The sequence below is a fragment of the Chrysemys picta genome, chromosome 1, assembly GCF_011386835.1.
Source record: "Chrysemys picta bellii isolate R12L10 chromosome 1, ASM1138683v2, whole genome shotgun sequence".
In the NCBI taxonomy this organism is placed as follows: Eukaryota; Metazoa; Chordata; order Testudines; family Emydidae; genus Chrysemys; species Chrysemys picta.
Genome location: NC_088791.1, coordinates 190152279 through 190179415, shown reverse-complemented (window position 1 = coordinate 190179415; position 27137 = coordinate 190152279). Strand labels below are relative to the sequence as shown.

The 27137-nt window shown below is 44.4% G+C and overlaps 1 protein-coding gene across 8 annotated transcripts; it reads left to right on the top strand.

The window, feature by feature from the left end:
• Positions 1–1935: 1935 nt before the first annotated feature.
• Positions 1936–19850, top strand: CFAP298 (cilia and flagella associated protein 298). Of its 8 annotated transcripts, none has more exons than XM_065576949.1 (8): positions 1936–2330; positions 2877–3060; positions 4731–4898; positions 6250–6317; positions 15491–15649; positions 16212–16343; positions 18983–19078; positions 19188–19850. In XM_065576949.1, exons 2-8 carry the CDS (start codon positions 2922–2924, stop codon positions 19296–19298), a joined length of 873 nt encoding a protein of 290 aa, XP_065433021.1. In that variant the 5' UTR covers positions 1936–2330; positions 2877–2921; the 3' UTR covers positions 19299–19850. The 8 variants fall into 8 exon arrangements, with proteins under 8 accessions (XP_065433021.1, XP_065433028.1, XP_005283996.2 ...); XM_065576956.1 differs by having other exon boundaries at positions 1949–2287; XM_005283939.5 differs by having other exon boundaries at positions 2206–2330; positions 2920–3060.
• Positions 19851–27137: the final 7287 nt, after the last annotated feature.

Genomic DNA, 27137 nt, shown 5'->3' with positions numbered 1-27137 from the left:
GCAATGATTTTGGATCAGATAGGCACCCTCTCTCAGGTTTTCTAAATTATGTTAGAGGTGCAGCTATTTTAGTGTGGAGTGCATTAGAAGTAGATATTTTTCCCACCAGGATCCGCTGTCTATTCACAGTGAATGGGCATTGATCCCTGTCATAGCTAGATTGAGACTGGCTGCTGTGCAATCACTTTGGATGGCTGCAGCCATGACTGGTGTGTTGAGGGCACTAGGAGATGTGCTATTTCTTTAGAGTTATATTCCTTTCTATGTTTTGAGGCAACTCCCCATCCCTGCCCACTATAGGCAGGGTAACTCTCACCTTATAATACGTGCATGCAAAAAGAGAAACCCCTGAAATTACCCTCTTGACTATTACCACTACCATGCTGTCTGGGCTTCCTTCTGCCATTTTAAAAAAGTATTGACATCTTTTATTGAACATCAAGAAAAAATGATATCGCAAAAGGCTTTATATTCACACTTGTCTTATACTAGTAGAAGTACTACTGTAGCCAGGACTCTAGTGTTTCTTCACCACCGTGTCATCACATGCTGCACAGAGAAATAAAAATGTCAGTGGTCTAGTCTACACCAGTCATTCCACTATTGGTAGTGCTGCTATTAAACTAGCAGGGGCCAAAGAGCTGACAATTCCCAGGGTAGTAGATGCAGCCAAAGGCTCTGTCAACTCCACTGCTGCTTCAGCCCTGGCTGTGGTCCCTGGGCCTTTAAGCTAAACACCTGCTATCCCAAGCCCCATGATCAAATCCTGAGAGTTGGTAACACAGCCAAGGTTAGCAACAGAGGCAACTTCTAGACAAGGTGTCTGTTCTAGCCTGGGCTGATGGGACCCCTGTCCTGTTGGGGCAGTTTGTGGCTGGGGTGCTTGGGGCATCACACCCCTCAAAGTATGCAAGAGCATACACATTTTATATATATATATATATATATACACACACACTAAATACCAATTGTGTGTGTGTATATATATATATTTTACCAATTGTGAACACACTAACTCCATATGGATTTGCTGTGCTGCTTGTGGGTGGTATTTAGCAGTAGGGTGGTGCCTCCTCCACTGCCCCTGTAACACTTGCCAGGCTGTGGCTTGAGCAGTGGCCGTGAACACAACACTCCAAACCCCACTGACAATCATCATGGCTTGGCTACCTCTTAGGTAGATGTGCACAGGTGCCACAGGGTGGTGGTTCTGAACCAGAGGTGTGTACCCTTGGGGGTGTGCAGAGGTCTGCCAGGGGTACAGCAACTGATTTAAATACAGTATTTGCCTCGTTTTACAACAGGCTAGATGCAGTGGTTCTCAAACGTTTGTAGTGGTGACCCCTTTCACACAGCAAGCCTGTGAGTGCAACCCCCTTTCTAAATTAAAAACACTTTTTAATATTTAACACTATTATAAATGCTGGAGGTGAATTGAGGGTTGGGGGTTGAGACTGACCCCCAGTTGGGGAACCCCTAGGCTACAGGAATAGACTCAATGTGGAAAAAAACCTTTAATTGTTCTTGCTTCACTGCCTCCCGGAACGACCGGGCTCAGAAATGAAAAACAAGCTCAAGTATCACACTGAAATGGAAGTATATTTTTTATTCCAATTGATGTATTTTATAATTATATGGTAAAACTGAAAAAGTAAGCAGTTTTTCAGTAACGGGGGCCTGTGAAACTTTTGTATGTTTGTCTGATTTTTGTAAGCAAGTAGTTAAGTGCGGTGAAAAGTGGGGGTACGGAAGACAAATCAGGCTCTGAAAGGGGCACAGTAGGGAGGGTGCACGAGCACTGCTACTACATGCGAGGCCGTGTCGGGCGCGGGGAGAGCGGGCGGGCGCTGTGCAGCTCAGTGCTGCAATAAAGGCAGCGCAGTGGCTGGAGGCGGCTGCTAGGTTTGGGGTCTATCGCAGGTCCGGGCACGGGGCGGGACTTTAGGGCAGCGTCCCTGGGTGCTCTGGGATAACGGATGTTCCCTGGAGGGAGGGGTAGCTGGGTTTGGGGCTGGGGAGCCCCCAGGGCAGGAGCATGTGGGGAGGGGCTGCAGGGCCCGGGGTGTCGGGGCAGAGGACACGGGGGGCCTGGGCTGGGGGAGCAGATCCCCCCGCGTGGGGCTGGTGCAGCTGCTCGGCCCGGCCCGTGGCTGCTGCAGCGGGAGGTCGCTGCCGACTTTTGCCTCCGCGCTCTGCCTGGCCGGGACTGGCCCTTTAAGAACCAGCTCTGCCTCGCGACGCTGCGGTGATTCCGGGGCGGGCGCGCTCCCCTGGCGCATGCGCTGAGGTGCGGAGCTGACCTGGCCCCACCATTCGCGGAGGCTCCCGAGGTGCGCCCCCACCCCCTCCCCCGGGGTCAAAGCCCCGCCCCCGCCCCCTCCTCCTTCCCGGCGGTTGGTTTCTAGGGACGCGGCGGTTGCTGCTGCGGAGAGGCGGCTCCGGCCCTTCCGGGGAGCGGCGGATCGGACACGCGGCCGGCTCGTGCCGCTGCAGAGCGAGTCCCGGGCCCCGGGACGGGTGAGGCTGAGGAGCCAGGCCGGGCAACCCCCCTCCCGTGCACCGCAAAGTGCGCACCCCTCCCCCCCCCCGCACACATCCCGCCCCCCTATGGGCCCCGGCTGCCCGCACGCGGCACCCCCCGTACACCCCACGGGCCCCCATAGAGTCCCCCCCCCCCATACGCACCTGCAGCACTTCTTGGTTGTGACAAGAACATTTTTGTTTAATCTCCCTCGTTCTCCTCCCCACTCCTGGCTGCAGCTAGCAGGGAAGTTGCTTGTCCCTTGTTAAAATGTTGGTAGCACACCATTGCCTGGTTCTCAGTGCTTTTGCCCTGATCTCTCTCTCTCTCTCTCTCTCTCTGTTTGATCTGACAGGAAATTGGAGCCAACAACTCCCATCTCCTTTCTGTCTCTGCAGAAATGGTTCAGCTCCATGTGAAGCGTGGCGACGAGAGCCAATTCCTGCTGGAAACAACATGCAGCATCTCCATGGAAGACTTAACGCAGCAAGTCACCAGGATCTACAATAGCAGACTCAAAGTGCAGCGTATTTGCTCAGGTACTAGCCAAATCCATACGCCACACAAGCGACCAGGCAATTCTATCTTTTGTACTTATGTGGCCCCATTACCACAGTATCTGAAAGCCTCATAGCTATTAATGTGCAGTAGGCAAGTACTGCTATCCTCATGTCACAGTTGGGGAACTGAGGCACAGAGAGAGTAACTAAGTTGGCTTAGTTTGAAGAGAGACTGGGAATGGTTGGGTCATTACACTAATTGAATCTATTTCCCCATGTTAAAATATCCTCACACCTTCTATGGGTTATCTCGATTATCACTTCAAAGGTTTATTTTCTCTCTCCTGCTGAGGATAGCTCATCTCGATTGATTGGTCTCTTACAGTTGGTATGGCTACTCCCACCTTTTCATGTTCTCTGTATGTATAAATATCTTCTTTCTGTGTGTTCCATTCTATGCATCCGAAGAAGTGGGCTGTAGCCCACGAAAGATTATGCTCAAATAAATGTTAGTTTCTAAGGTGTCACAAGTACTCCTGTTCTTTTTAAGTTGGTGAAGGTCATACAGGAAGCCAGTGGCAGAACTGGGAACAGAGTAGAGCTGATCAAAAATTTTCATCGGAATGATTTTCAAAACAAAAAAATTGAAATTTTTGGCAGGAAAATGTCAGTTTTGCTGAAAATCAAAATGAGGGGCTCTGTTTCTTCCCCCCTCTCCCCTTCCCCTCCTCCCCATAGCTTTGGGAGCTGGAGAGACAGCTTCTTTGACCCCAGAGCATGTGGGGAGGGCTGAACTCCCTGGCTCTCCCGAAACGATTTTTTTGTCAAAAAACCCATCCTGGACATTTTTTTGCATTTTTGATGTTTCATCCTGATTCAGGGCAGTTTTGTTTTGTTTTAAACTGTTTTTCATTAAAAGGGATTTCTATTTTTCAGGCAGCTTAAAAATTAACCACAGAAAGGGACCCTCATGGTAGTCGCTGATGATGATACTTTGGCCAGGCCAGAGGAACAAGCAGCTTCCATTAATCTTTGCCATCCATGCTCGTGAATGAGTAGGGAACAGCAGCCATGTGCTGTCCTCACTTCTAGCTTCTGGATCAGTGCTTGTACCCATTTGTATGCGTTTCTCTTAGCTGGCGTAATTCTGTTGTCAGTCATAGGTTCTGTGTTGCTTTTTAGTATTTCAAAGTAGGGTTAAAACCCTTTTCTTTTTTCAATGTATATTATTTTGATGCCTCGTTACTTTACAGTCATTAAAACAGTTCTCAAAACTTCTCAGGCCTGACTTAACGTAGAGACAGCATTTCAGTATAAAAATCAGGATATCATAATGCAACAACCTTTGCCACAAGCATGAAGTCTAAAAGTTGGCAAAACCAAATTTCAATACTTTGGTGTTTTAGGTTCTCTTCCCACATCAGATTTAAAAAAAAATTAAACTGTATATTATAATAAAGTATAGTTGTGCCATTTTTCAGATTTGTTCGTTTAACTACTCAAAACATGTGAAATTAAGCAAAGGAGATTTAGGAATTATCACTAGAAAAAGGTGGTGGCAGCAAAACAGCAGGTGGCACTACTGTATATGTGCTTACAAAAGTCCCTCTTTGCAGCTTTCTAAAAGCTGAAACTTAGCCTGTTGTTCAAATAAGTGCCTTTGACGTAACTTTGTTTTCTGCTTTTAAATTCTGACCTTGTTTTTTAAGAAATGGAGGAACTGGCAGAACATGGTGTCTTCTTGCCTCCTAATATGCAAGGACTGGCAGATGAACAGATTGAAGATTTGAAATTAAAGGATGAATGGGCAGATAAATGTGCACCAAGTGGTGGAAGTGTCTTTAAAAAGGATGAAATTGGACGAAGGAATGGACATGGTAACTGCATCTTAAACATACAGAGATATGCATGAGCATAACTAAGACATAGTTTCATGAGGAACTTAAAATTGTTTGATATTTTGACTAAATGCTGTTGAATTCATAACAACAAACCTATAATTTAATCTCAAAACTCTTAAATAAGAGAAAAACAAGTAGATGTTAGTGTATAGTTAAAATTATGCCAATTGGAATATCTGTCAGCCAGTCCATTTCCTGTAAAGTACATAATTATAAAGTTATTTATAAAAGCAGCTCAAGTAGTATTGGGCAGCAATTAAACCCATAGAAACTACTTGTTTGGCTGCAATCTCACAAGAAATGGGACTTGCCACAGGTCTTGGATTTAGACTTGACTTAATGCTGATATTAATCAAGAATAAATAACACTATACTGCTTTTCCTCAACATATATTTTAGATAACATCCACACAAAAATCGTTAAAAGAACAATAGGGTTGCAAAGTCAAGTACTCAAAAATTAGGAAATTTCAGAATTAAGGTTGCCTGTACAACGATTATTCAGCCCCTAGATATAGCTATTAATAACATGATCACATACTATTTTTTCCATAGGACCCCAGCCTCATTTAGTGAATGGATAGTTATTTAAGATTTCGTTTTCTCCTCATTCATTAGATGGCCTCGGGCCTTATTTAACGAAGATTTCCCCCTCTCTTTTCTCTCCTTTTACCTCATCTACCTTCATTGAAATCAGGCAGCTTCCTCCTTGTTTTCTCACTGCCAAGGTGCCAGCAGTGTAATCACTGAGTTCACAGAAGAGACCATTTCCTTGTTCTCAGTTTCTATGCCCAACAACATAATGACCTTCAACAGAAGGAAGGCGCAATGACCCTTTTGTTTTTATTTTTATTTGTTTCTTTTTCTATTTTTTAAAGTAACCACATTTAACATTAAAGGTCAAGAAATTCAAAGCTCTAGTTCCCATAAAAGCATAGCTCAGAATTTTACACAGTAGAGACTGACAGAAAATAAAACATACAATATGAGCCAGAGCTAATACAGGAGAGTCAAGCTTTACATGATGTTTCAGTATAACAAGACCATTTAAAAGGCAAAGCCCTATCAAAGTGACCTTCTGCATGTCATAAATCTTGCCCTCAATTGTAAAATAGTGTTTTTAGAGTACAATCAAGAAACTTGATTATGAATTTGTAGACTTACAAATAGAGTGAAACTAAGTAGGATGCCTTCTGGATTTGTGATTTAGTAGTTTTTAAATTAACTTGCTTACAGTAGATAATAATAATATATGGCATATTTAGGCAGATTTTTATAGCAAGAAATGTTAATGTATTGTATTAAAGATGCATCTATTGTTTTTAAGCTCCAAATGAAAAAATGAAAGAAGTTTTAAAAAAGACAGTAGAGGAAGCTAAAGCACAAATATCTAAGGTAAGATTTTAAAGTGACACTGAATCTTTCAAAAATGTTATGGATGCTACATAGCTCTTCTGTTTGTCAAAAATAACTGATTAATTTTTCATTTGAGTGCAAAGGACAGTAATTTCCAGTTGCAATGTGAAATAATTTGAATAGTCTGATAAAAACTGTGGAACTCCTATTAATCATTTTCTTAATGACTTGTGGCAAGATTTTTTTCATAGAGTTACAGAATCAGATATTAAACTCTGAGTGAATGCTGGCATCACAAATTTTGCATTAAATGATTAAACCACATTTCATTCCACCCACATGCTCTTCATTTTTTATTTGTTATTGATACATTCTTTGAGTGAATGCTTGTCAAGTTTTCTAATGAAAAATTAACTACATTCAGAAATTTGTAGATTAAAATACCTATTGCTCATTAATGTAGTGTGCTGTAGTTTTACATATAATTGAGTAAATGTTAAAGTAATTGAAATGAGGTGGTCTGCAATAACAAGGGATTGGACTCGACGACCCAGGGTTCCTTCCAGTCCTATGTTATCACTTTTTCATACCATAGATGATTTAAGCCCCAATCCTTCCAAAGCTTATCCGCATGCTTACATTTAATTGTGTGTAGTCACATTGAGTTCAATGGAACTAGACATACTCATATGTCTTTGCAGGATTGAGGCCTAAATTATTCAATTCCACTTTAAAAATAGCTGTATATTTTATGTTGACACACTACTTGTTTATGACATAGAAGCACAAATGCAGTAATGACTTTTTATTCATATACTTTTCCTTGTAAACTGTGGCTCTTTGAAATTCTTCTAAAATACATAAGCTGACGGAGAAATGTTGCAAACGATGGGAATTTATATTACTGTTTTTTAGTCCCATTAGGTTTAAAATGAACATGCTAATTGGTACTTGTTTTAGGTTGGGGGCTATTCTACATCTATAGTGGCATTAGTGCTGCATTATTTCTTCAGACTTGGGTGTCAATGAATCCTGTGGATTTTTTTTGGTCTCTGGTGCGAAGTCATATCTGATAGCATCCCCTTGCTAGCCACAGGTATTGATCAGCTTACCAACTGCTACTAGCTGCTAGAGTAGTGGTCTCCAACCTTTTTATGCGCAAGATCACGTTTTGAATCTAAGGGCAACCCAGGATCTACCCTTCCTCAAAGCCCTGCCCTGCTCACTCCATCCCCCTTCTCTCTCTCGCTCGCTCTCCCCAATCCTCACTCACTTCCACTGGGCTGGGGTAGGAGGTTGGGGTTCGGGAGGGGGTGAGGGCTGCAAGCTCTAGGAGGGAGTTTGGGTACAGGAGGGGGCGCTGGGCTGGGGCAGAGTGTTGGGGAACAGGAGGGGGTGCAGGGTGTGGGCTCTGGGAGGGAGTTTGGGTGCAGGAGGAGGCTCTGGGCTGGGGCGGAGTGGGGGTGCAGGCTCTGGGAGGGAGTTTGGGTGCAGGAGGCGGCTCTGGGCTGGGGCAGAGTGTTGGGGAACAGGAGGGGGTACAGGGTGCTGGCTCTGGGAGGGGGGTCAGGGCTGGGGTTCAGGGTGCAGGAGGGGATATGGGGTGCAGGCTCCGGGAGGGGGCTGGGGGTTGGGGTGTGGCCTCCCACTGGGCAGCAGTTACCTCCGGCGGCTCCTGGTTGGGGGGCACATGGCTCCGCACACTGCCCTTCTCTGCAAGCACCGCACCCACAGCTCTCCAGGCCAATGGGAGCTCCGGGGGCAGTGCTCGCAGGCAGGAGCAACACGCGGAGGGAGACACCTGCCCACTGGCCGCTTCCAGGAGCGGCGTGGGGCCGGGTAGGCAGGGACCCTACCTTAGCAGCAGCCACACTGTGCCACCAGAGACTGTGATCGACCGGGAGAGCCGCTAGGATCAACTGGTTGGTGACCACTGTGCTGGAGCATGCTTGCAACCTGTATACTCTTTGCGTTGTGTTCCCAGATGCCATAATGATTTCTCAGGAACCTATAGGATTTGGGGCACAGATTGGAGAGAAGATGCTGGAGAGCCGTCTGTAACCTGATAGTCTTCTGTGCAATGATTTTATGAAGGCACGCTATTGCACTGACTGAGGCAGAGATCTAACTTGTCCTTGTCCATGGACATTGCAAGGAACCTTCCAGCTGAAATATTTGTTAGTGAGCAGTTTGATTAATCGTGATTGACTCTTCACCCATCCCTCTCCATGTTTGTTCCTTCAGCTGGTTGTTGTGATTTTTTTTTTTTTTTAGCTGAGGGGTGAAAACATTAAACTAGAACTCAGAATTGGTCTCTGAGTCTATAACTAAGAGAGTCAGGAGTTCCTGATTTCCTGTCATGTTCAGTTTGGTTTCTTATTTTGATCTGTCTGGTGTTTTGGGTTTCCTGCCTGCATCACTTGACTCTGATCCATCTTGGTTGTTCAAAACAGGTGATGTAGCTATAATATCATCGCTGATAGGGATTATCAGTGTTCCACTTAGCAAGGATGTTGACCATTTTGCAAACATGCAGCGCTTGTCCTCAAGAAACTGCCATTTGATTATAGATTTTTTCCAATTGTCCAGTCTCCTACCTCCCCATTTTCCGTGATGCGATTTGGAAAACAGTGACCATTCCAGGCACTACTGACATCTTTACATGCGTTCCAGTTTGGGTTCAGCAATCCCCTTGTAGTGACCCTGCTTATGAGAGCCATGAATGATGGTTTTAGATTACTGCCATTTGGCCATTCTGGTCACGCTGGACATCTCAGCAGCTCATATATATGAGGTCTCTTGGCAATACCATTTCTAAATATGAGGTAGATTATTAGAATAGTGCTGAGATGCAATTTTGTGTCCCTTGCTAAATTGAATCCTGCAGATTTGGTCTCTGCTCTAGAGGAAAGCCTGCATAAAATTTGCAGCTAGATACTGTATTTTCATTTCCTGACCATAACTATTACATAACATTGCTGTGTTTCATCCTGGAGGATGCTGCATGTAAGTAGTGGGTTGAAATTGTTTATATATTGTATTTATGTGAAGTGTTTTGGGTTGCTTTTGGATGAAAGGTGAAAACATGTTTTTTATTTGCATATACATTATTTATAGCTAAGTGCCTAAAAATATGGTCAACTTACAAATAAATAATATATGGAGATACACTTATCTCATAGAACTGGGAAGGGACCCTGAAAGGTCATTGAGTCCAGCCCCCTGCCTTCACTAGCAGGACCAAGTACTCATTTTGCCCTAGGTCCCTAAGGGTATGTCTACACTACGAAATTAGGTCGAATTTATAGAAGCCGGTTTTATAGAAATCGGTTGTATACAGCCGATTGTGTGTGTCCCCACATAAAATGCTCTAAGTCGGCGGACCACGTCCACAGTACCGAGGCTAGCGTCGACTTCCGGAGCATTGCACTATGGGTAGCTATCCCACAGTTCCCGCAGTCTCCTCCGCCCATTGGAATTCTGGGTTGAGATCCCAATGCCTGAATGATGCAAAACAGTGTAGCAGGGGGTTCTGGGTAGGTGTCGTCAGGCCCCTCCCCATCCGTCAGAGCACCGGCAGACAATAGATTCGCACCTTTTTACCTGGGTTACCTGTGTAGACAACATACCACGGCAAGCATGGAGCCCGCTCAGATCAGATCACCGTCACCATATGTCATCTGGGTGCCGGCAGACGTGGTACTGCATTGCTACGCAGCAGCAGCTAACTGCCTTTTGGCGGTAGATGGGGCAGCATGACTGGCAGCCGTAGGGCTGCATTGCACCAGCCCCTTGCCTTTTGGTAGAAGATGGTATATTACAATTGGTATCCATTGTCGTCGTACTGCAGTGGCTATCAGTCATGCTGCACTGTCGGCTGCCAGCTTAAGATGTAAAAAATAGATTTGTTCTGTATTCATTAGCTTCCCCCTTCCTCCGTGAAATCAACGGCCTGCTAAACCCAGGGTTTTGAGTTTAATCTTTGGGGGGGGGGCATTCTGTGTGACAGTTGTTTGTGTTTCTCCCTGATGCACAGCCACCTTTCTTGATTTTAATTCCCTGTACCTGTACGCCATGTCGTCACTCGGCCCTCCCTCCCTACCCTGGTCCATCAGATACTAGTTTCACGCCTTTTTTCAGACCAGGCGCCATAGCTAGCACTGGGATCATGGAGCCCGCTCAGATCACCGCAGCAATTATGAGCACTATGAACACCACGCGCATTGTCCTGGAGTATATGCAGAGCCAGGACATGCCAAAGCAAAACCCGGACCAGCCGAGGAGGCGATTGCAGCGCGGCGAAGAGAGTGATGAGGAAATTGCCATGGACATAGACATCTCACAAGGCACAGGCCCCAGCAATGTGGAAATCATGGTGTCACTGGGGCAGGTTCATGCCGTGGAACCCCGATTCTGGGCACGGGAAACAAGCACAGACTGGTGGGACCGCATCGTGCTGCAAGTGTGGGACGATTCCCAGTGGCTGCGAAACTTTCGCATGCGTAAGGGCACTTTCATGGAACTTTGTGACTTGCTTTCCCCTGCCCTGAAGCGCCAGAATGAGAGCAGCCGTCTCAGTTGAGAAGCGAGTGGCGATAGCCCCGTGGAAGCTTGCAACGCCAGACAGCTACCAGTCAGTCGGGAATCAATTTGGAGTGGGCAAATCTACGGTGGGGGCTGCTGTGATCCAATTTTCCAGGGCAATCAAAGACCTGGTGATATCGGGGGTAGTGACTCTGGGAAACGTGCAGGCCATAGTGGATGTCTTTGCTGCAATGGGATTCCCAAACTGTGGTGGGGCGATAGACTGAACCCATATCCCTATCTTGGCACCGGAGCACCAAGCCACCGAGTACATAAACCGCAAGGGGTACTTTTCAATGCTGCTGCAAGCCCTGGTGGATCACAAGGGACGTTTCACCAACATCAACGTGGGATGGCCGGGAAAGGTACATGATGCTCGCATCTTCAGGCACTCTGCTCTGTTTCGAAAGCTGGAGGAAGGGACTTTCTTCCCGGACCAGAAAGTAACCATTGGGGATGTTGAAATGCCTATCGTGATCCTTGGGAACCCAGCCTACCCCTTAATGCCATGGCTCATGAAGCCGTACACAGGCAGCCTGGACAGGAGTCTGGACCTGTTCAACTACAGGCTGAGCAAGTGCCGAATGGTGGTGGAATGTGCATTTGGACGTTGAAAAGCGCGCTGGCGCAGCTTACTGACTCGCTCAGACCTCAGTGAAAAGAATATCCCCATTGTTATTGCTGCTTGCTGTGCGCTCCACAATATCTGTGAAAGTAAGGGGGAGACATTTATGGCGGGGTGGGAGGTTGAGGCAAATCGCCTGGCCGCTGATTACGCGCAGCCAGACACCAGGGTGGTTAGAGGAGCACAGCAGGGCGCGGTGCGCATCAGAGAAGCTTTGAAAACGAGTTTTGTGACTGGCCAGGCTACGGTGTGAAACTTCTGTTTGTTTCTCCTTAATGAACCCTCCGCCCCCCCCACCCGGTTCACTCTACTTCCCTGTAAACCAACCACTCCACCCTCCCCTCCCCACTTCGAGCACCGCTTGCAGAGGCAATAAAGTCATTGTTACTTCACATTCATGCATTCTTTATTAATTCATCACACAACTAGGGGGATAATTGCCAAGGTAGCCCGGGATGGGTGGGGGAGGAGGGAAGGAAAAGGACACACTGCATTTTAAAACTTTAACTCTTATTGAAGGCCAGCCTTCTGATGTTCTGGCAATCATCTGGGGTGGAGTGACTGGGTGACCGGAGGGCCCCCCCCCACCGTATTCTTGGGCGTCTGGGTGAGGAGGCTATGGAGCTTGGGGAGGAGGGCTGTTGGTTACACAGGGGCTGTAGCGGCGGTCTCTGCTCCTGCTGCCTTTCCTGCAGCTCAACCATACGCTGGAGCATATCAGTTTGATGCTCCAGCAGCCAGAGCATCGACTCTTGCCTTCTGTCTGCAAGCTGACGCCACCTATCCTCTTCAGCCCGTAACTTGCTCTGTTCATCCTGCGATTCAGCCCGCCACCTCTCCTCTCGTTCATATTGTGCTTTTCTGAAGTCTGACATTGACTGCCTCCACGCATTCTGCTGTGCTCTTTCAGCGTGGGAGGACATCTGGAGCTCCGTGAACATATTGTCCCGCGTCCTCCGTTTTCTCTTTCTAATGTTCACTAGCCTCTGTGAAGGAGAAACATTTGCAGCTGGTGGAGGAGAAGGGAGAGGTGGTTAAAAAAGACACATTTTAGAGAACAATGGGTACACTCTTTCACGTTAAATTTTGCTGTTCACATTACACAGCACATGTGCTTTCGTTACAAGGTCGCATTTTTCCTCTTAGTGAGGGCCTGCCAGTTTCGTGTGAGAGATCACTCATGCAGTGCCAGGCAACAGATTTCGGCTTGCAGGCAGCCATGGTAAGCCACAGTCTTTTGGCTTTTTTAATCTTCTTAACATGTGGGAATGGTTTCAAACAGCAGCGCCCTCATTTCCAATGTTAAGGATGAATTGGGTTGGCCATTTAAAATGCATTTGCAATGTAAAAGGAGGGGCTGCCGTTTCCGGGTTAACATGCAGCACAAATCCAACTAACCCGCCTCCTCCCCCCACACCCAATTCTCTGGGATGATCACTTCACCCCTCCCCCACACCGCGTGCCTAACAGCGGGGAACATTTCTGGTCAGCCGAGCAGGAACGGGCACCTCTGAATGTCCCCTTAATAAAATCACCCCATTTCAACCAGGTGACCGTGAATGATATCACTCTCCTGAGGATAACAAAGAGCGATAAGGAATGGATGTTGTCTGCATGCCAGCAAACACCAGGACCATACGCTGCCGTGCTTTGTTATGCAATGATTCCAGACTACGTGCTACTGGCCTGGCGTGGTAAAGTGTCCTACCATGGCGGACGGGATAAGGCAGCCCTCCCCAGAAACCTTTTTCAAAGGCTTTGGGAGTACATTAAGGAGAGCTTTCTGGAGATGTCCCTGGAGGATTTCCGCTCCATCCCCATACACGTTAACAGACTTTTCCAGTAGCTGTACTGGCCGCGATTGCCATGGCAAATTAATCATTAAACACGCTTGCTTTTAAACCATGTGTAATATTTACAAAGGTACACTCACCAGAGGTTCCCTGTGTGCCCTCAGGGTCTTGGGTGAGTTCGGGGGTTACTGGTTCCAAGTCCAGGGTGACAAACATATCCTGGCTGTTGGGGAAATCGGTTTCTCCGCTTCCTTGCTGCTGTGAGCTATCTACATTACCTCCATCCTCATCTTCCTCGTACCCCGAACTCTCTTCCCTGTGTGTTTCTCCAGTGAGGGAGTCATAGCACACGGTTGGGGTAGTGGTGGCTGCACCCCCTAGAATGGCATGCAGCTCCGCGTAGAAGCGGCAAGTTTGCGGCTCTGCCCTGGACCTTCCGTATGCTTCTGTGGCTTTATGGTAGGCTTGCCGTAGCTCCTTAATTTTCACGCGGCACTGCTGTGCGTCCCTGTTATGGCCTGTGTCCTTCATGGCCTTGGAGACCTTTTCTAATATTTTGCCATTTCTTTTACTGCTACGGAGTTCAGCTAGCACTGATTCATCTCCCCATATGGCGAGCACATCCTGTTCCTCCCGTTCGGTCCATGCTGGAGCTCTTTTGCGATCCTGGGACTCCATCACGGTTACCTGTGCTGATGAGCTCTGCGTGGTCACCTGTGCTCTCCACGCTGGGCAAACAGGAAATGAAATTCAAACGTTCGCGGGTCTTTTCCTGTCTACCTGGTCAGTGCATCTGAGTTGAGAGTGCTGTCCAGAGCGGTCACAATGAAGCACTGTGGGATAGCTCCCGGAGGCCAATAACATTGAATTCCGTCCACTCTACCCCAATTCCGACCCGCTAAGGCCAGTTTTATCGCTAAACGGTTTTATCGTTGGAGGTGGAGTAAAGAAACTGGTTTAAAGGGCCCTTTAAGTCGAAAGAAAGGGCTTTGTCGTGTGAACGTGTCCAGGCTTAATTCGATTTAACGTTGCTAAAGTCGACCTAAACTCGTAGTGTAGACCAGGCCTAAGTGGCCCCCTCAAGGATTGAACTCACAACCCTGGGGTTAAGCAGGCCAATGCTCAAACCACTGAGCTACCCCTCTCCCCCCTTGGGTTTGGAGATTAATTTGTTTTCAAATTATCAGTCCATAATGATGAAAATGAACACACACACAGTACTTTTCTTGCCAAGTTTGGTCTTGCAGATTGGGGAGCAATATATTGTACTTACCAGCTATTGAGGCTAATAACGTCCACAAGGAGGCATCATTCTTTTAGTCTCCTTTTTATAACTCCCTGTATTGAAAACTTTGAGGCAAAATTCATTAGTGAACTATAAAAGTTTGTTTCAGCTGCTTCTTGTTTCTTCTCATCTGTGCAATGATTATTCCAATCATATGTTGTATGCAGTGTAGGAGCTGCGTCAGTCCCAGAGAGACAAGGTGAGTGAGGTAATATCTTTTACTGAACCAACTTCTGTTGGTGAGAGAGACAAGCTTACACAGAGCTCTTCTTCAGGTCACCAACAGAAGTTGGTCCAATAAAATATACTACCTCATCTACCTTGTCTCTCTTCCAGTCATACGGCAATTAAGTGTCTGTGCTGCTACAAATCTCAGTATGAGCTGCACAGAGTGCTAAGCATTGCCTTAGAGGAGATCCCATTTGTGTTTTGCTCATTCGTGTGTTTCATTTGCAGGTGCTCTTTTATCTGAAGTCTCAGGTCCATAGGACCCCCTTTCTAACCCTCATTTGACTTTTACTACTTTTGTCCATGAATCAAAAATAGTCAAAATAAGAGATTTCCCCCTCCAGTTTCTACAGTCATCGGCACGCTTATTTGAATGCCTGTGTTCAATAGACAGCTACAGCCGAAATTTTATTAAGTTGTGTAGCAGGCATTTAATGGATATTTGAGATTTAATTTCTTTGCCAATAAAAGCAAATAGCAGTAAACTTTTGTCTTGTTATTCTATGTGCAGCTGTTTTATGAATCAGGATAAAGAGAACTAAGAGTGATTTGCTCTGACATAAGTTTCTATTTAGCCAGTTGGCTTCATTTAAATATCACACTGTTTAACATTATGAACTGATTGCAAAACAGATGCTTTCCTCCTAACTTAATTACTTTGTTTAAATTTTAACAATGGCTCCTGTCTGTATCTCAGAAACAAGTTCAAGCTAACGTATGTGTTAATATGGAGATGGTGAAAGATGCACTGGACCAGCTCCGAGGAGCTGTAATGATTGTTTATCCGATGGGATTGCCTCCACATGATCCAATTAGAATGGAGTTTGAAGATAAAGAAGACTTGTCGGGAACTCATGTATGTAGTAACATATTTGGGTTATATACAGTGTCTGGGTTTAATTTATGCTCTCCAAGGAAAGGAAAAAGAAATTCTTCATTTCATGTGGCAGTGATTATTTGATTTGTTGTTGGTTTCTAAATATTTTTGTCTCTAATGGTTTTTAAAAGTACATGAAGTGTCAATAAATTAATTAAAAATAAGATGAACAAACACATATTCAGTTAAAATGCCCCATCCTAATGTGAGTTCATGTGGGTTTATTTGGTTGTCCATTTTAAACACCTATGATAATTAAACACTTTGAGTGATAAAACTGGAGTCAGAACTGAAGAGGATAGTACTGTATTGGATGACCAAGACACTACAGATTGAGATCAGAGGAAGAAAGATATAGCAGTAACCCTTTTTTAATAAGGATAGAGTGTAAAACCAAGAGAATTTTAAATATTAACTGAGCTTTTTGTTGTTAATCCTAGAGGGGTCATCTTATAAACTGACTATGGAAGGTTGCTGCAAGAGTCTGTTTATGCAAAAATTACTAATGTCATTTTTTTCTTGCAAATTATAATTGTCACAGGCTGGACTTGAGGTTATTGAAGAGTCTGAAGCACAATTGTGGTGGGCAGCAAAGGAGTTAAAAAGAACAAACAAGCTTTCAGACTTTGTGGGCAAAAATGAAAAAACTAAAATCATTGTCAAGATACAGAAAGTGAGTATTACTGTCAGTCTCTACTTATGATTCAGCACTGACTTTTTTACAGAGAATTTCTAATAGGTTTAGAAAATGGATCTGGTTAATTTCAGCTTGGATCTCTTAAGGTTATAAAACCAAAACTGAGTTAAAGTGAAATCCTGCCAATACTACAGAATATACTTTTGAAAGAACAACCAAAAATTGCAGATATTAAGGTTCGCATTAGACTAAAAATGAAATAAAAATGTCATTTGATGGAAGTTGAGATAGAAAATTTGTTCAAGTGATTGTCCTCATAGATTACCTTTCTGATACATGTGCATCCCATGTGCAAGATCAGATTATTTTGGCCACCAGTGTCCGTTGGGGTTTCATCTGCACCTTGGATGCCCTCGCCGCATCCCCTCACACCTGAAGTCATAAAGGGTGGAGTGTGCCCAACCATTCCTCCATTCCTTCTTACTGACTGTGGCTGCTAGACAGAACCCCTGCAGTGTCTACTTCCTTGTGTATTGTGTGACTTTCCGTGTGTGTGAAGATAGGTAATGTGGTAAGCTTAAATTTTCCTCTTTTATACCCATTGGCCCTCTCCAAAAACAAAAAAAACAAAAAAAACAAAAAAAAACACTTTTGCTAGGGACTTCCCCAGTACGGGATGCATCTAGGATTATGGCTGAAACAAAGCCCGGAGCGTTCAAAACTTGCCTCGCCTTTGATGAGGCTTTTCTGTTCAATGACAGTCACTCAAGCTGCCTTTTGTGTCTTGGCGAGGGGCACATCATCCCTAATAGATGCTCAGTGTGTTGCTCCTTCACCAAGAGGACACACAAGGTGAGAGAGGCCTGTCTTAAACTCTTCCAGAGTACTCAGTGAGAGCTTCCTTGGAAACAGAGAAAAAAGGGCTTGAACATTCTTCCTCAGCTACTGCTCCTCTGAGCTGTGGCTCAACTCCAACCTCGCTTCAAAGAGATCAAACCCTTCAATGCCCAAGACTGTCAGCTAAGTCCTCCACCACCACCCAGTCATGTGAAAGGCACAGGCAGGAACATTGTTCCCACAGTGAGCACAGGCCTAGGTCACCTTTCCCAGGGCCTAGTAAAATGAGGCAAAGATCTTTTCAGGTCACTCACCCCAAAGGCAGTTTACAGCCAGATTGGGTTATTGGCTGTTTTAGCAAAATCTGGTCACCAAGTACACATGGTACCCTCTGATATAGCAGTCCGCAGTTCACTTGGTACCAACTTCTCAGTACCAAACTGTATTAGTATTAGCACATGTGGTCCCGGCACCATGACTGAGGAGCTGACCCCTGTAGTGCAAATGCTTCTGGCACCAGCTTTCTTGATACTGACGTTCTTCTCAGTACCAAGTGATCTTGCAGAGACTACGTAACATGAGTCACCATTGCTCTTCTCAGCCAATAGAACATGTTTTGCTTCATTGTTTAGTAGTACTGCTACAGTACTAGTCAGCTCTTCAGCTCCAGTGGTGGGAGGAACTCAAGATCACCAGATACGGTAGCTCAAGTCCCCTCCAAGAGATCTAAATGATTTTTACATATACCCAGATCCTGATCACTGTTAGTGACATCAGCAGACAGCAGAGGCCCACAAAGATGATACTGCAAAACAAAGAACCCAAAAAGCTTCGTATCCATGATTAAAGATGAAATCTAAGTATACTTATGTTAAAATGTAAATTTTAATTGCTTCTCATGGATTAAACTGTTTCAGTGTCATGAGTACAGTGTACATAGACAAACTGAACATGGATAAAACTAGTCTTTGGCCAGGTCTACACTAACCCCCTAATTCGAACTAAGGTACGCAACTTCAGCTACGTGAATAACGTAGCTGAAGTTCGAAGTACCTTAATTCGAACTTACCTCGGTCCACACGTGGCAGGCAGGCTCCCCCGTCGACTCCGCGGTACTCCTCTCGCCTAGCTGGAGTACCGCAGTTGACGGCGAGCACTTCCGGGTTCGACTTATCGCGTCCAGACAAGACGCGATAAGTCGAACCCAGAAGTTCGATCACTCGCCACCGAACTACCGGGTAAGTGTAGACCTACCCTTTGAATTTAAAATTCAACATAATTGGGGGGGAAAGCACATCATTTGCTTCACAAATTTAGATACTAAGATTGTTATGTATATGAGGACAATAGTGAGACATCTTTAAGAATTTTAAATTGTGGAAAAATAGAATTTAAACAAGACATTTAAAAAAATGTTTTATTATTGAGTTTGTTTTGTAACCTTAAGAATTGCAGCCCTCATCCTGCACCATTAAAGCCAATGACAACTTTGCCATTGATGTCAGTGATTATAGGCTAAAGCTTTCTGAAAGATTTTGTTAATTACTATTATAGAAATTTCAATATTTTTAAGTTCATAAATAAAATAGACAGAGGCCTAATCATCAAGGTCACAACTCCCTTGACTTTAATGTAACTGATTGGGCCCAGAAGTAGAGGAATATTTCTCAGTTAAATTAAACTTTAACGTTGATTCTTCTGTCTTATATAAAGCCATGAAACTTGAGAAGACTTACTGTTTGAGGAAATATTTGTTTAGCACCTTAAGATTCTTGTGTACTTTTTTTTTTTTGTATTGAACATACCATCATGAATAAACTTTATCAATTTACTTCCAGAAAGGACAAGGTGCCCCATCACGTGAACCAGTGATAAGTAATGAAGAGCAAAAACAGATGATGCTGTATTATCACAGGAAGCAGGAGGAACTCAAGGTAACAAGTGATTCTACTGTGTTACATGACCCAACAAATAGAGTGAAGCAAATATAACTGTCTCTTTTCAATTATTTCATAAAAGCTTCTTTGTTAATTTTATTTGCAGAAATTAGAAGAAAATGATGACGACTCCTATTTAAATTCAGAATGGGCAGACAGTCATGCTTTGAAAAGACAGTTTCATGGTGTAAAAGATATTAAGTGGGGACCGAGATGAAGCTCTCCAAACAGACTTTGCCTCTTTAGAAATAAATAAATAATTGACCCACCCTTGTTATGTATATGACAAGCACATTAGTAAACCTCAGTTAGTATTTGTGACAAATGTTGAAAATTCCAGTTTCATGGTAGAGGTTCATTTTAAGCTTGAGTTTTTTATTGAAAACTTCACATTTCTATTAACTGTCTATAGCCGGGCTCTTCTGTAGTATGACTATGTAGATTACACATTGTACATTTTCATAATTCTATTTTTTACAAATGTTTGTAACTGGAATAATTAAATCTTAAATTATTTTGCAGACAGCATTCATAGCTAATAAAAATAATTAGATGGTTGTGCTGGTAGCCTTAAAGTTTTATTCTTTATTTCGAAAATCAGTTTTCATGTATACCATCTTGAATCAATGCAAATTCAGTGGTGTTAATTATTTGTTTGTATCTTACCAAGGTTAATTGTAATCTGTTTTTAAATGAATGGATTTTTGTTAGCAATTATTTAAACAAAGTAGTTTTGTTTGAACACTGATAAAATGAAACTTTTTTGTGTGCTTCAGTTTCACTCCACATTTTCCTCATTTTTCACTCATACTTATTTTTCTTTTAAAATGGCAAGCAAGGAACTGAGCCCAGTTAATATTATCTTGTTTTCATATTTCATCATTTTCATGTATAGACTGAAGGAAACCCAATTGTAAATGGTAAGCATCACTTCTGAATAGGATTGAGACAATGCAATAGTTGTAAGTGCTTTTAAGATTGTAAAACAAGCTATGCTTTGGAAAATGTTACAGTGGTTATGTCAACATCACATTTTCTTTCAAACAGATACTTTTTATTTTAACGTTTATTATAAAAGTGGCCAGTTATAATTGAGGTTCCACTATAAGCTTGATTTTAGCCCGTCTCTGAAATCCCCACAAATAGTTCTATCACTCTCAAAGTTCATAGCAGTAAGTCTGGGTTCAAGCTACAGGGTGGTTGTTGGTTTTTTTTATCAGATTTAAAGTGAACTGGACATGGGGCTTCTGAATTACGGCACCCTTCAACTAGGGATGTTCACGAGAGTTTACTTGTTGTCAAGTGGTAGAAGAAAAGGAAGATGAAACCCAGTTTATTGGATTCTGCTAGCTGAAATCCAGTGCACAGTACTAAAGATTATTTGATTACAATCAAATTTGAAAATGTAATAACTTTTTTCAGTAGGAAAATTGCTGTGGGTCATTGGCTCTGACAAGTTTAGGATGTCAAATGACGGCTGGAGACCTGTTCTTTCATTTGTTTAACTAACATTTAAAAGGAAGGATAGCCCTTCTTACCTTTCAGTATATAACTCAAGTCTCATTTAGGGAGGGTTACCAATGGGAGAAGAATTTCTTTTCACCAAGACTGAAGTTAAGACAACCTGTTTGTAAATTAACCCACTTTAAAGGAACGTAGTCTCCACAGTAACCAATTTTTATTGAGGAATCTTAAGTATGTATTTAAATATGTCAGCAAAAAGAATAGAGTACTCCTTTACAATAGTAACAAAAATCCTATCGTAGATTCTCAATTCCTTGTTCTTTTTTTGTAAAACAAAATAATATAGTGATGAAACTAGAACGTTTTATTCTTGAGTGATGGAGTCCATGTTACTGTCAGGCAGTCTTTATCAAAATCAGAATTGCATAACTTTCTCGCTTTAGAACAAAATGAGACACAAAATCAGGTTAATTGGATTACTCTATTCAATGGGAAATTGGTAAAGTATGACTCCGTTTTATGGTGTCTCCCCCTCTCCAGTTCCCTGCTAGCCTTAGTACTCTTCTCTTGCACAGCTTCCTAAAATGTTCATTTCCCCTGGCTCTGAATGGTTCTGTATGTGGTGTGTAGGGGAGGAAAACAGCTGGGAAGGGCTTGGAGGCATAGAGGAGTCCAGCAGAGCAGACAGAATATAAAAAGGGACATGGGGGCAGCAGAATCGGAGACATTCCACCATTGTTGCAAACTTTAGAAGGTTCCCCCATCTTCATGATCCTTACAACCCCATCAGATCCTATCCCCCGCCCACATACACCACAAGTTTTAATATTTATTTAGACTTGTGCATACTAAAAACAGGCATTTCCATACACTATAGGTGCCCTTGACATATTTTAAGAAATACAATAAAATTATTATCCAGGTGTAACTAAACTGCAGCAATATAATCTACTACCAGCAAACCAACACAAACGCTTACCCTCCCCTCTCTATCAATTCCCCACACTTATCATTTTCCATTGATTTCAAATGCCTGGGGGAAAGGATGAGCTTTGCAGCATGTGCTGATCTTTATGTTGTTCAGGCTATTTCAGACTTGAGGAAATTAAATTCCTCTTCATCACTCAACATGCTTGGGAGTTTTATTAGACCCAGCGATTCCCCCTTACAAGCCTAAACAGGGGCACTGGGAGACTGACAAGATTGCACATGCTCATGTGTCTGATCATCCATTTTAGCTTGTTGGAGGCTAACTGGTCTCCTAAGGCTTGCAGTAGTTGGGGGCTGCGTCCCTCCAGGAATTATCCCAAAACCTGTGAGGTTGTGGAGGCATGCGTCTTCTAGTTAATAATTTACAGATTACAAAGACAGAAAAGACTACTGACTTGTCAAATGGCTGCTGAATTTACTTGGGTGGAGCCCTGTTTCAGTATGCACCACCTAAGGTCTCAAGGAGTAGGTTTCCCCTCATGTATGTCAAGATATCCATAGGAAAGCAGAGCAATGCATGTCATTTTTCAGACATCAAGGTCCCCAGAAAGGGAGCCCCCCACTCTTGTGCACCTCCTAAGGGAGAGTCTTCACAGAAAAGTTGCACCAAATTAATTAAAATGGAATTAGTTAAACTGATGCAACTTCTTGTGCATGGCCCTTATATCAGTTTAGCGTGCATCTGTACATTCACCAAGACACGCTAAACTGCTACAAACCAGGTTTAAAAAGACAGGAGTGTCCACACACACAGTTGTACTAGTTTTTAATTAATTGGTATAAAATCACACCTTTAAGCTGTTACCACTTTTGATTTAAGCCTGGTGTGTATACAGTATTGACATAAAGGGGAGCCAAGGTTGATCAGCAACTTTTGAAAATCAGGCCAGTTTTATTTAGGTGTCTGTATCCCCAGGTTTGATATATTGGGCCACAGTCCACATATGTTACCACTGTCAAATTCTACATTCCCTCCTCCCCCAGATGATATGATGTGCATGTCACTGGTTTAGGTACTTGGTCGTGGAGTGGCGAACAGGGGACAGGGAAACAGAGGGAGTTTGCCTGGGAATTCGCCTGCGGAAAGTTCCCACAAAGTTGTTTTGCCTTTCAGGCTTCTAAGAGCCGCTTCAGATGTTGGATTTACTGCTCACAGAAGGAAGACATTATGGATAGGGAGCGATCAACTGTTGTGACCTGCACAGGCTATCTCCCAGAGGATAGAAGCAACTTCGTCTGTATGAATTGCAAACTGGTCTCCATACTGGAAGAGAAGGTTAAAACCCAAGTATCAACCCTGCGTTGCATCTGAGGAAAGGAAGATTTTCTGGATAGAAGTCAGCGTTTGATACTGCAGGCACAGCGTGCTAAAGAATCAGAGGGGGCAGTGCAGAACAGGGAAGAAAATTGGCAGCATGTGACCTCCAGAAGAAAAAAGAGGAGAACCTATGTAACCGCAATGCAGATAGAGGTAAGAAACCGTTTTCAGGCTGTCTGCACAGGTACTACTGCAAAGAATGGTTTGGAAGAGTTATCTGGGATCAGAGGGAGACCCCATCGACCGGAAGGCATGGGATGCATTGTACTAGGGATGGGGGTTCCCAAGAGGAAGAGATGGGTGGTGGTGGTTGGGGACTCTCTCCAAAGGGGGACAGAGTCATCCATCTGCCGTCCACACCGGGAAACTTGAGAAGCGTGCTGCTTGCCTGGAGCTAGAATTCAGGATGTGACGGCGTGTCTGCCGAGGCTGATCAAGCCCTCAGACCGCCACCCCTTCCTACTTCTCCATGTGGGCACCAATGATACTGCCAAGAATGACCTTGAGCGGGTCACTGCAGACTACGTGGCTCTCGGAAGAAGGATGAAGGAGTTTGAGGCGCAAGTCATGTTCTCGTCCATCCTCCCTGTTGAAGGAAAAGGCCCAGGTAGGGACCATCGAATTGTGGAGATAAATGCATGGTTACACAGGTGGTGTCGGAGAGAGGGCTTTGGATTCTTCAATCGTGGGATGTTGTTCCAGGAAGGAGGATTGCTAGGAAGAAATGGGATCCACCTAACAAAGAGAAGGAAGAGCATCTTCGCAGGCAGATTTGCTAACCTAAGTAAGGAGGGCTTTAAACTAGGTTTGCGAGGGAATGGTGACCTAAGCCCTGAGGTAAGTGGGGAAGTGGGATACTGGGAGGAAACACAAGGAGGAGAGTGCAACAGGGGAGGCCTCCTGATTCATACTGAGAAAGTAGGCAATCGGCTAGTTGTCTTAGGTACCTGTACGTGATCTCAAGAAGTCTGGGAAACAAACCGGAAGAATTGGAAGTCCTGGCACAGTCAAGGACCTATGATGTGATTGGAATAACAGAGACTTGGTGGGGTAACTCACATGACTGGAGCACTGTCATGGATGGGTATAAACTGTTCAGGAAGGACAGGTGGGGGAGAAAAAGGGGAGGAATTGCACTGCATGTAAGAGAGCGGTATGACTGCTCAGAGCTCCAGTATGAAACGAGAAAAGCCTGTTGAGAGTCTTTGGGTTAAGTTTAGAGACGAGAGCAACAAGGGCAATGTCATGGTGGCCGTCTGCTATAGACCACCAGATCAGGAGGATGAAGTAGATGAGGTTTTCTTTGGACAACTAAAGAAGTTTCCAGATCACAGGCCCTAGTTCTCATGGGGGACTTCAATCACCCTGACATCTGCTGCGAGAGTAATACAGCAGTGCACAGACAATCCAGGAAGTTTTTGGAGAGTGTCGGGGACAACTTCCTGGTGCAAGTGCTGGAGGAACCAACTAGGGGCTGTGCTTCTTTTGACCTGCTGCTTACAAACCAGGAAGAATTGGTAGGGGAAGTAGAAGTGGGTGGTAACCTGGGCAGCAGTGACCATGAGATGGTTGAGTTCAGGATCTTGACAAAAGGAAGAAAGGAGAGCAGCAGAATATGGACCCTGGAACTGATGGACAGGATCCCCTGGGAGGCTATTATGAGGGGGGAAAGAGTCCAGGAGAGCTAGCTGTATTTTAAAGAAGCCTTATTGAGGGCACAAGAACAAACCATCCCGATGTGCAGAAAGAATAGCAAATATGGCAGGCGACAAGCTTGGCTTAACAGAGAAATCTTCAGTGAGCTTAAACACAAAAAGAAAGCTTACAAGAAGTGGAAACTTGGACAGATGACTAGGGAGGAGTATACAAATGTTGCTCGAGCATGCAGGGATGTAATCAGGAAGGTCAAAGCACAATTGGAGTTGCAGCTAGCAAGGGATGTGAAGGGTAACATGAAGGGTTTCTACAGGTATGTTAGCAACAAGAAGAAGGTCAGGGAAAGTGTGGGACTCTTACTGAATGGGGGAGACAACCCTAGTGACAGATAATGTGGAAAAAGCTGAAGTACTCAATGCTTCTTTTGCCTCAGTCTTCACAGACAGGGTCAGCTCCCACACTGCTGCACTGGGCAGCACAGTATGGGGAGGAGGTGAGCAGCCATCAGTGGTGAAAGAACAGGTTAAGGACTATTTAGAAAAGCTGGACATGCACAAATCCGTGGGGCCGGATCTAATGCATTTGGGGTGCTGAGGGAGTTGGCTGATGTGATTGCAGAGCCATTGGCCATTATCTTTGAAAACTCGTGGTGATCGGGGGAGGTTCTGGGTGACTGGAAAAAGGCAAATATAATGCCCATCTTTAAAAAAGCGAAGAAGGAGAATCTGGGGAACTACAGACCAGTCAGCCTCACCTCAGTCCCTGGAAAAATCATGGAGTAGGTCCTCAAGGAATCCATTTTGAAACACTTGGAGGAGAGGAAGGTGGTCAGGAACAGTCAACATGGATTCACCAAGGGCAAGTCATGCTGTACCAACCTGATTGCCTTCTATGATGAGATAACTGGCTCTGTGGACATGGGGAAAGTGGTGGCCGTGATATATCTTGACTTTAGCAAAGCTTTTGATACAGTCTCCCACAGTATTCTTGCCAACAAGTTTAAAAAAGTATGGATTGGATGAATTGGACTATAAGGTGGCTAGAAAGCTGGCTAGATCGTCCGGCTCAACGGGTAGTGATCAATGACTCGGTCTAGTTGGCAGCTGGTATCAAGCGGAGTGCCCCGGGAGTCAGTCCTGGGTCCAGTTTTGTTCAACATCTTCATTAAAGATCTGGATGATGGGATGGATTGCACCCTCAGAAAGTTCACAGCTGACACTAAGCTGGGGGGAGAGGTAGATATGCTGGAGGGTAGGGCTAGGGTCCAGAGTGATCTAGACAAATTGGAGGATTTGGCCAAAAGGAATCTGATGAGGTTCAGCAACAACAAGTGCAGAGTCCTGCACTTAGGATGGAAGAATCCCATGCACTGCTACAGGCTGGGGACCAACTGGCTAAGCAGCAATTCTGCAGAAAGAGGCCTGGGGATTACAGTGGACAAGAAGCTGGATATGAGTCTTAAGAGTGTGCCCTTGTTGCCAAGAAGGCTAACGGCATTTTGGGCTGTGTAAGTAGGAGCATTGCCAGCAGATCGAGGGAAGTGATTTTTGCGTCCAGTTTTGGGGCCCCCACTACAGAAAGGATGTGGACAAATTGGAGAGAGTCCAGTGGAGGACAACAAAAATGATTAGGGGGGGCTAGGGCACGTGACTTATGAGAAGAAGCTGAGGGAACTGGGCTTATTTAGTCTGCAAAAGAGAAGAGTGAGGGGGGATTTGATAGCAGCCTTCAACTACCTGAAGGGGGGTTCCAAATAGGATGGATCTAGTCTGTTCTCAGGGGTGACAGAACAAGAAGCAATGGTCTCAAGTTGCAGTGGGGGAGGTCTAGGTTGGATATTAGGAAAAACTATTCACTAGGAGGGTGGTGGAGCACTGGAATGGGTTACCTAGGGAGGTGGTGGAATCTCCATCCTTAGGGGCTTTTAAGGCCCAGCTTGACAAAGCCCTGGCAGGGATGATTTAGCTGGGGGTTGGTCCTGCTTTGAGCAGGGGGTTGGACTAGATGACCTCCTGAGGTCTCTTCCAACCCTAATCTTCTATGATTCTATGAATAAAAACTTCAGAAACAAAATCGGCTAAACATTTTTTTTACCTCCAAAAATCCTATCTACTCAGCCAGCTCCTTGGCTTTGCAACATGTTCAGAAGTCAACAGATCTGAGATCTATTGCAACAAGGAGGAAATGAATTCCAGGTTCAGTAACTCCCCACAAAAAGTCTGGCTACCAAGGCCCAGACATGCAAATCTGGGAACAGTCAGCATAAGGTGTCTCACCTGATTGAATAGTTGCAATATTACAGAGAGAAGGGATTTTCCATATATTTCTACATTATCATTTTAATATTTAATATTCCATTATGTATAGGACCCTTCATTTTTGGATTTTATTTTATTTAGTTTTTCCTGGGAATTTATCAGTGTTTATTACCACAACAACAAAAAAGGTGAAAATCAGTGCAAAAACCTATTAGTAATTTTTCTGGGTTTATTTTGGTGGATGGAAAGGCAGGAAAAAGGTATTCAGTAGATTAATGCTTTAATAAATGAAATTCAATGGGGTTTGCTGAAGAACTAAAACAGAACTCGAAACACAAGGCCACCTCTGAGTTTAAAAAAACAATATATT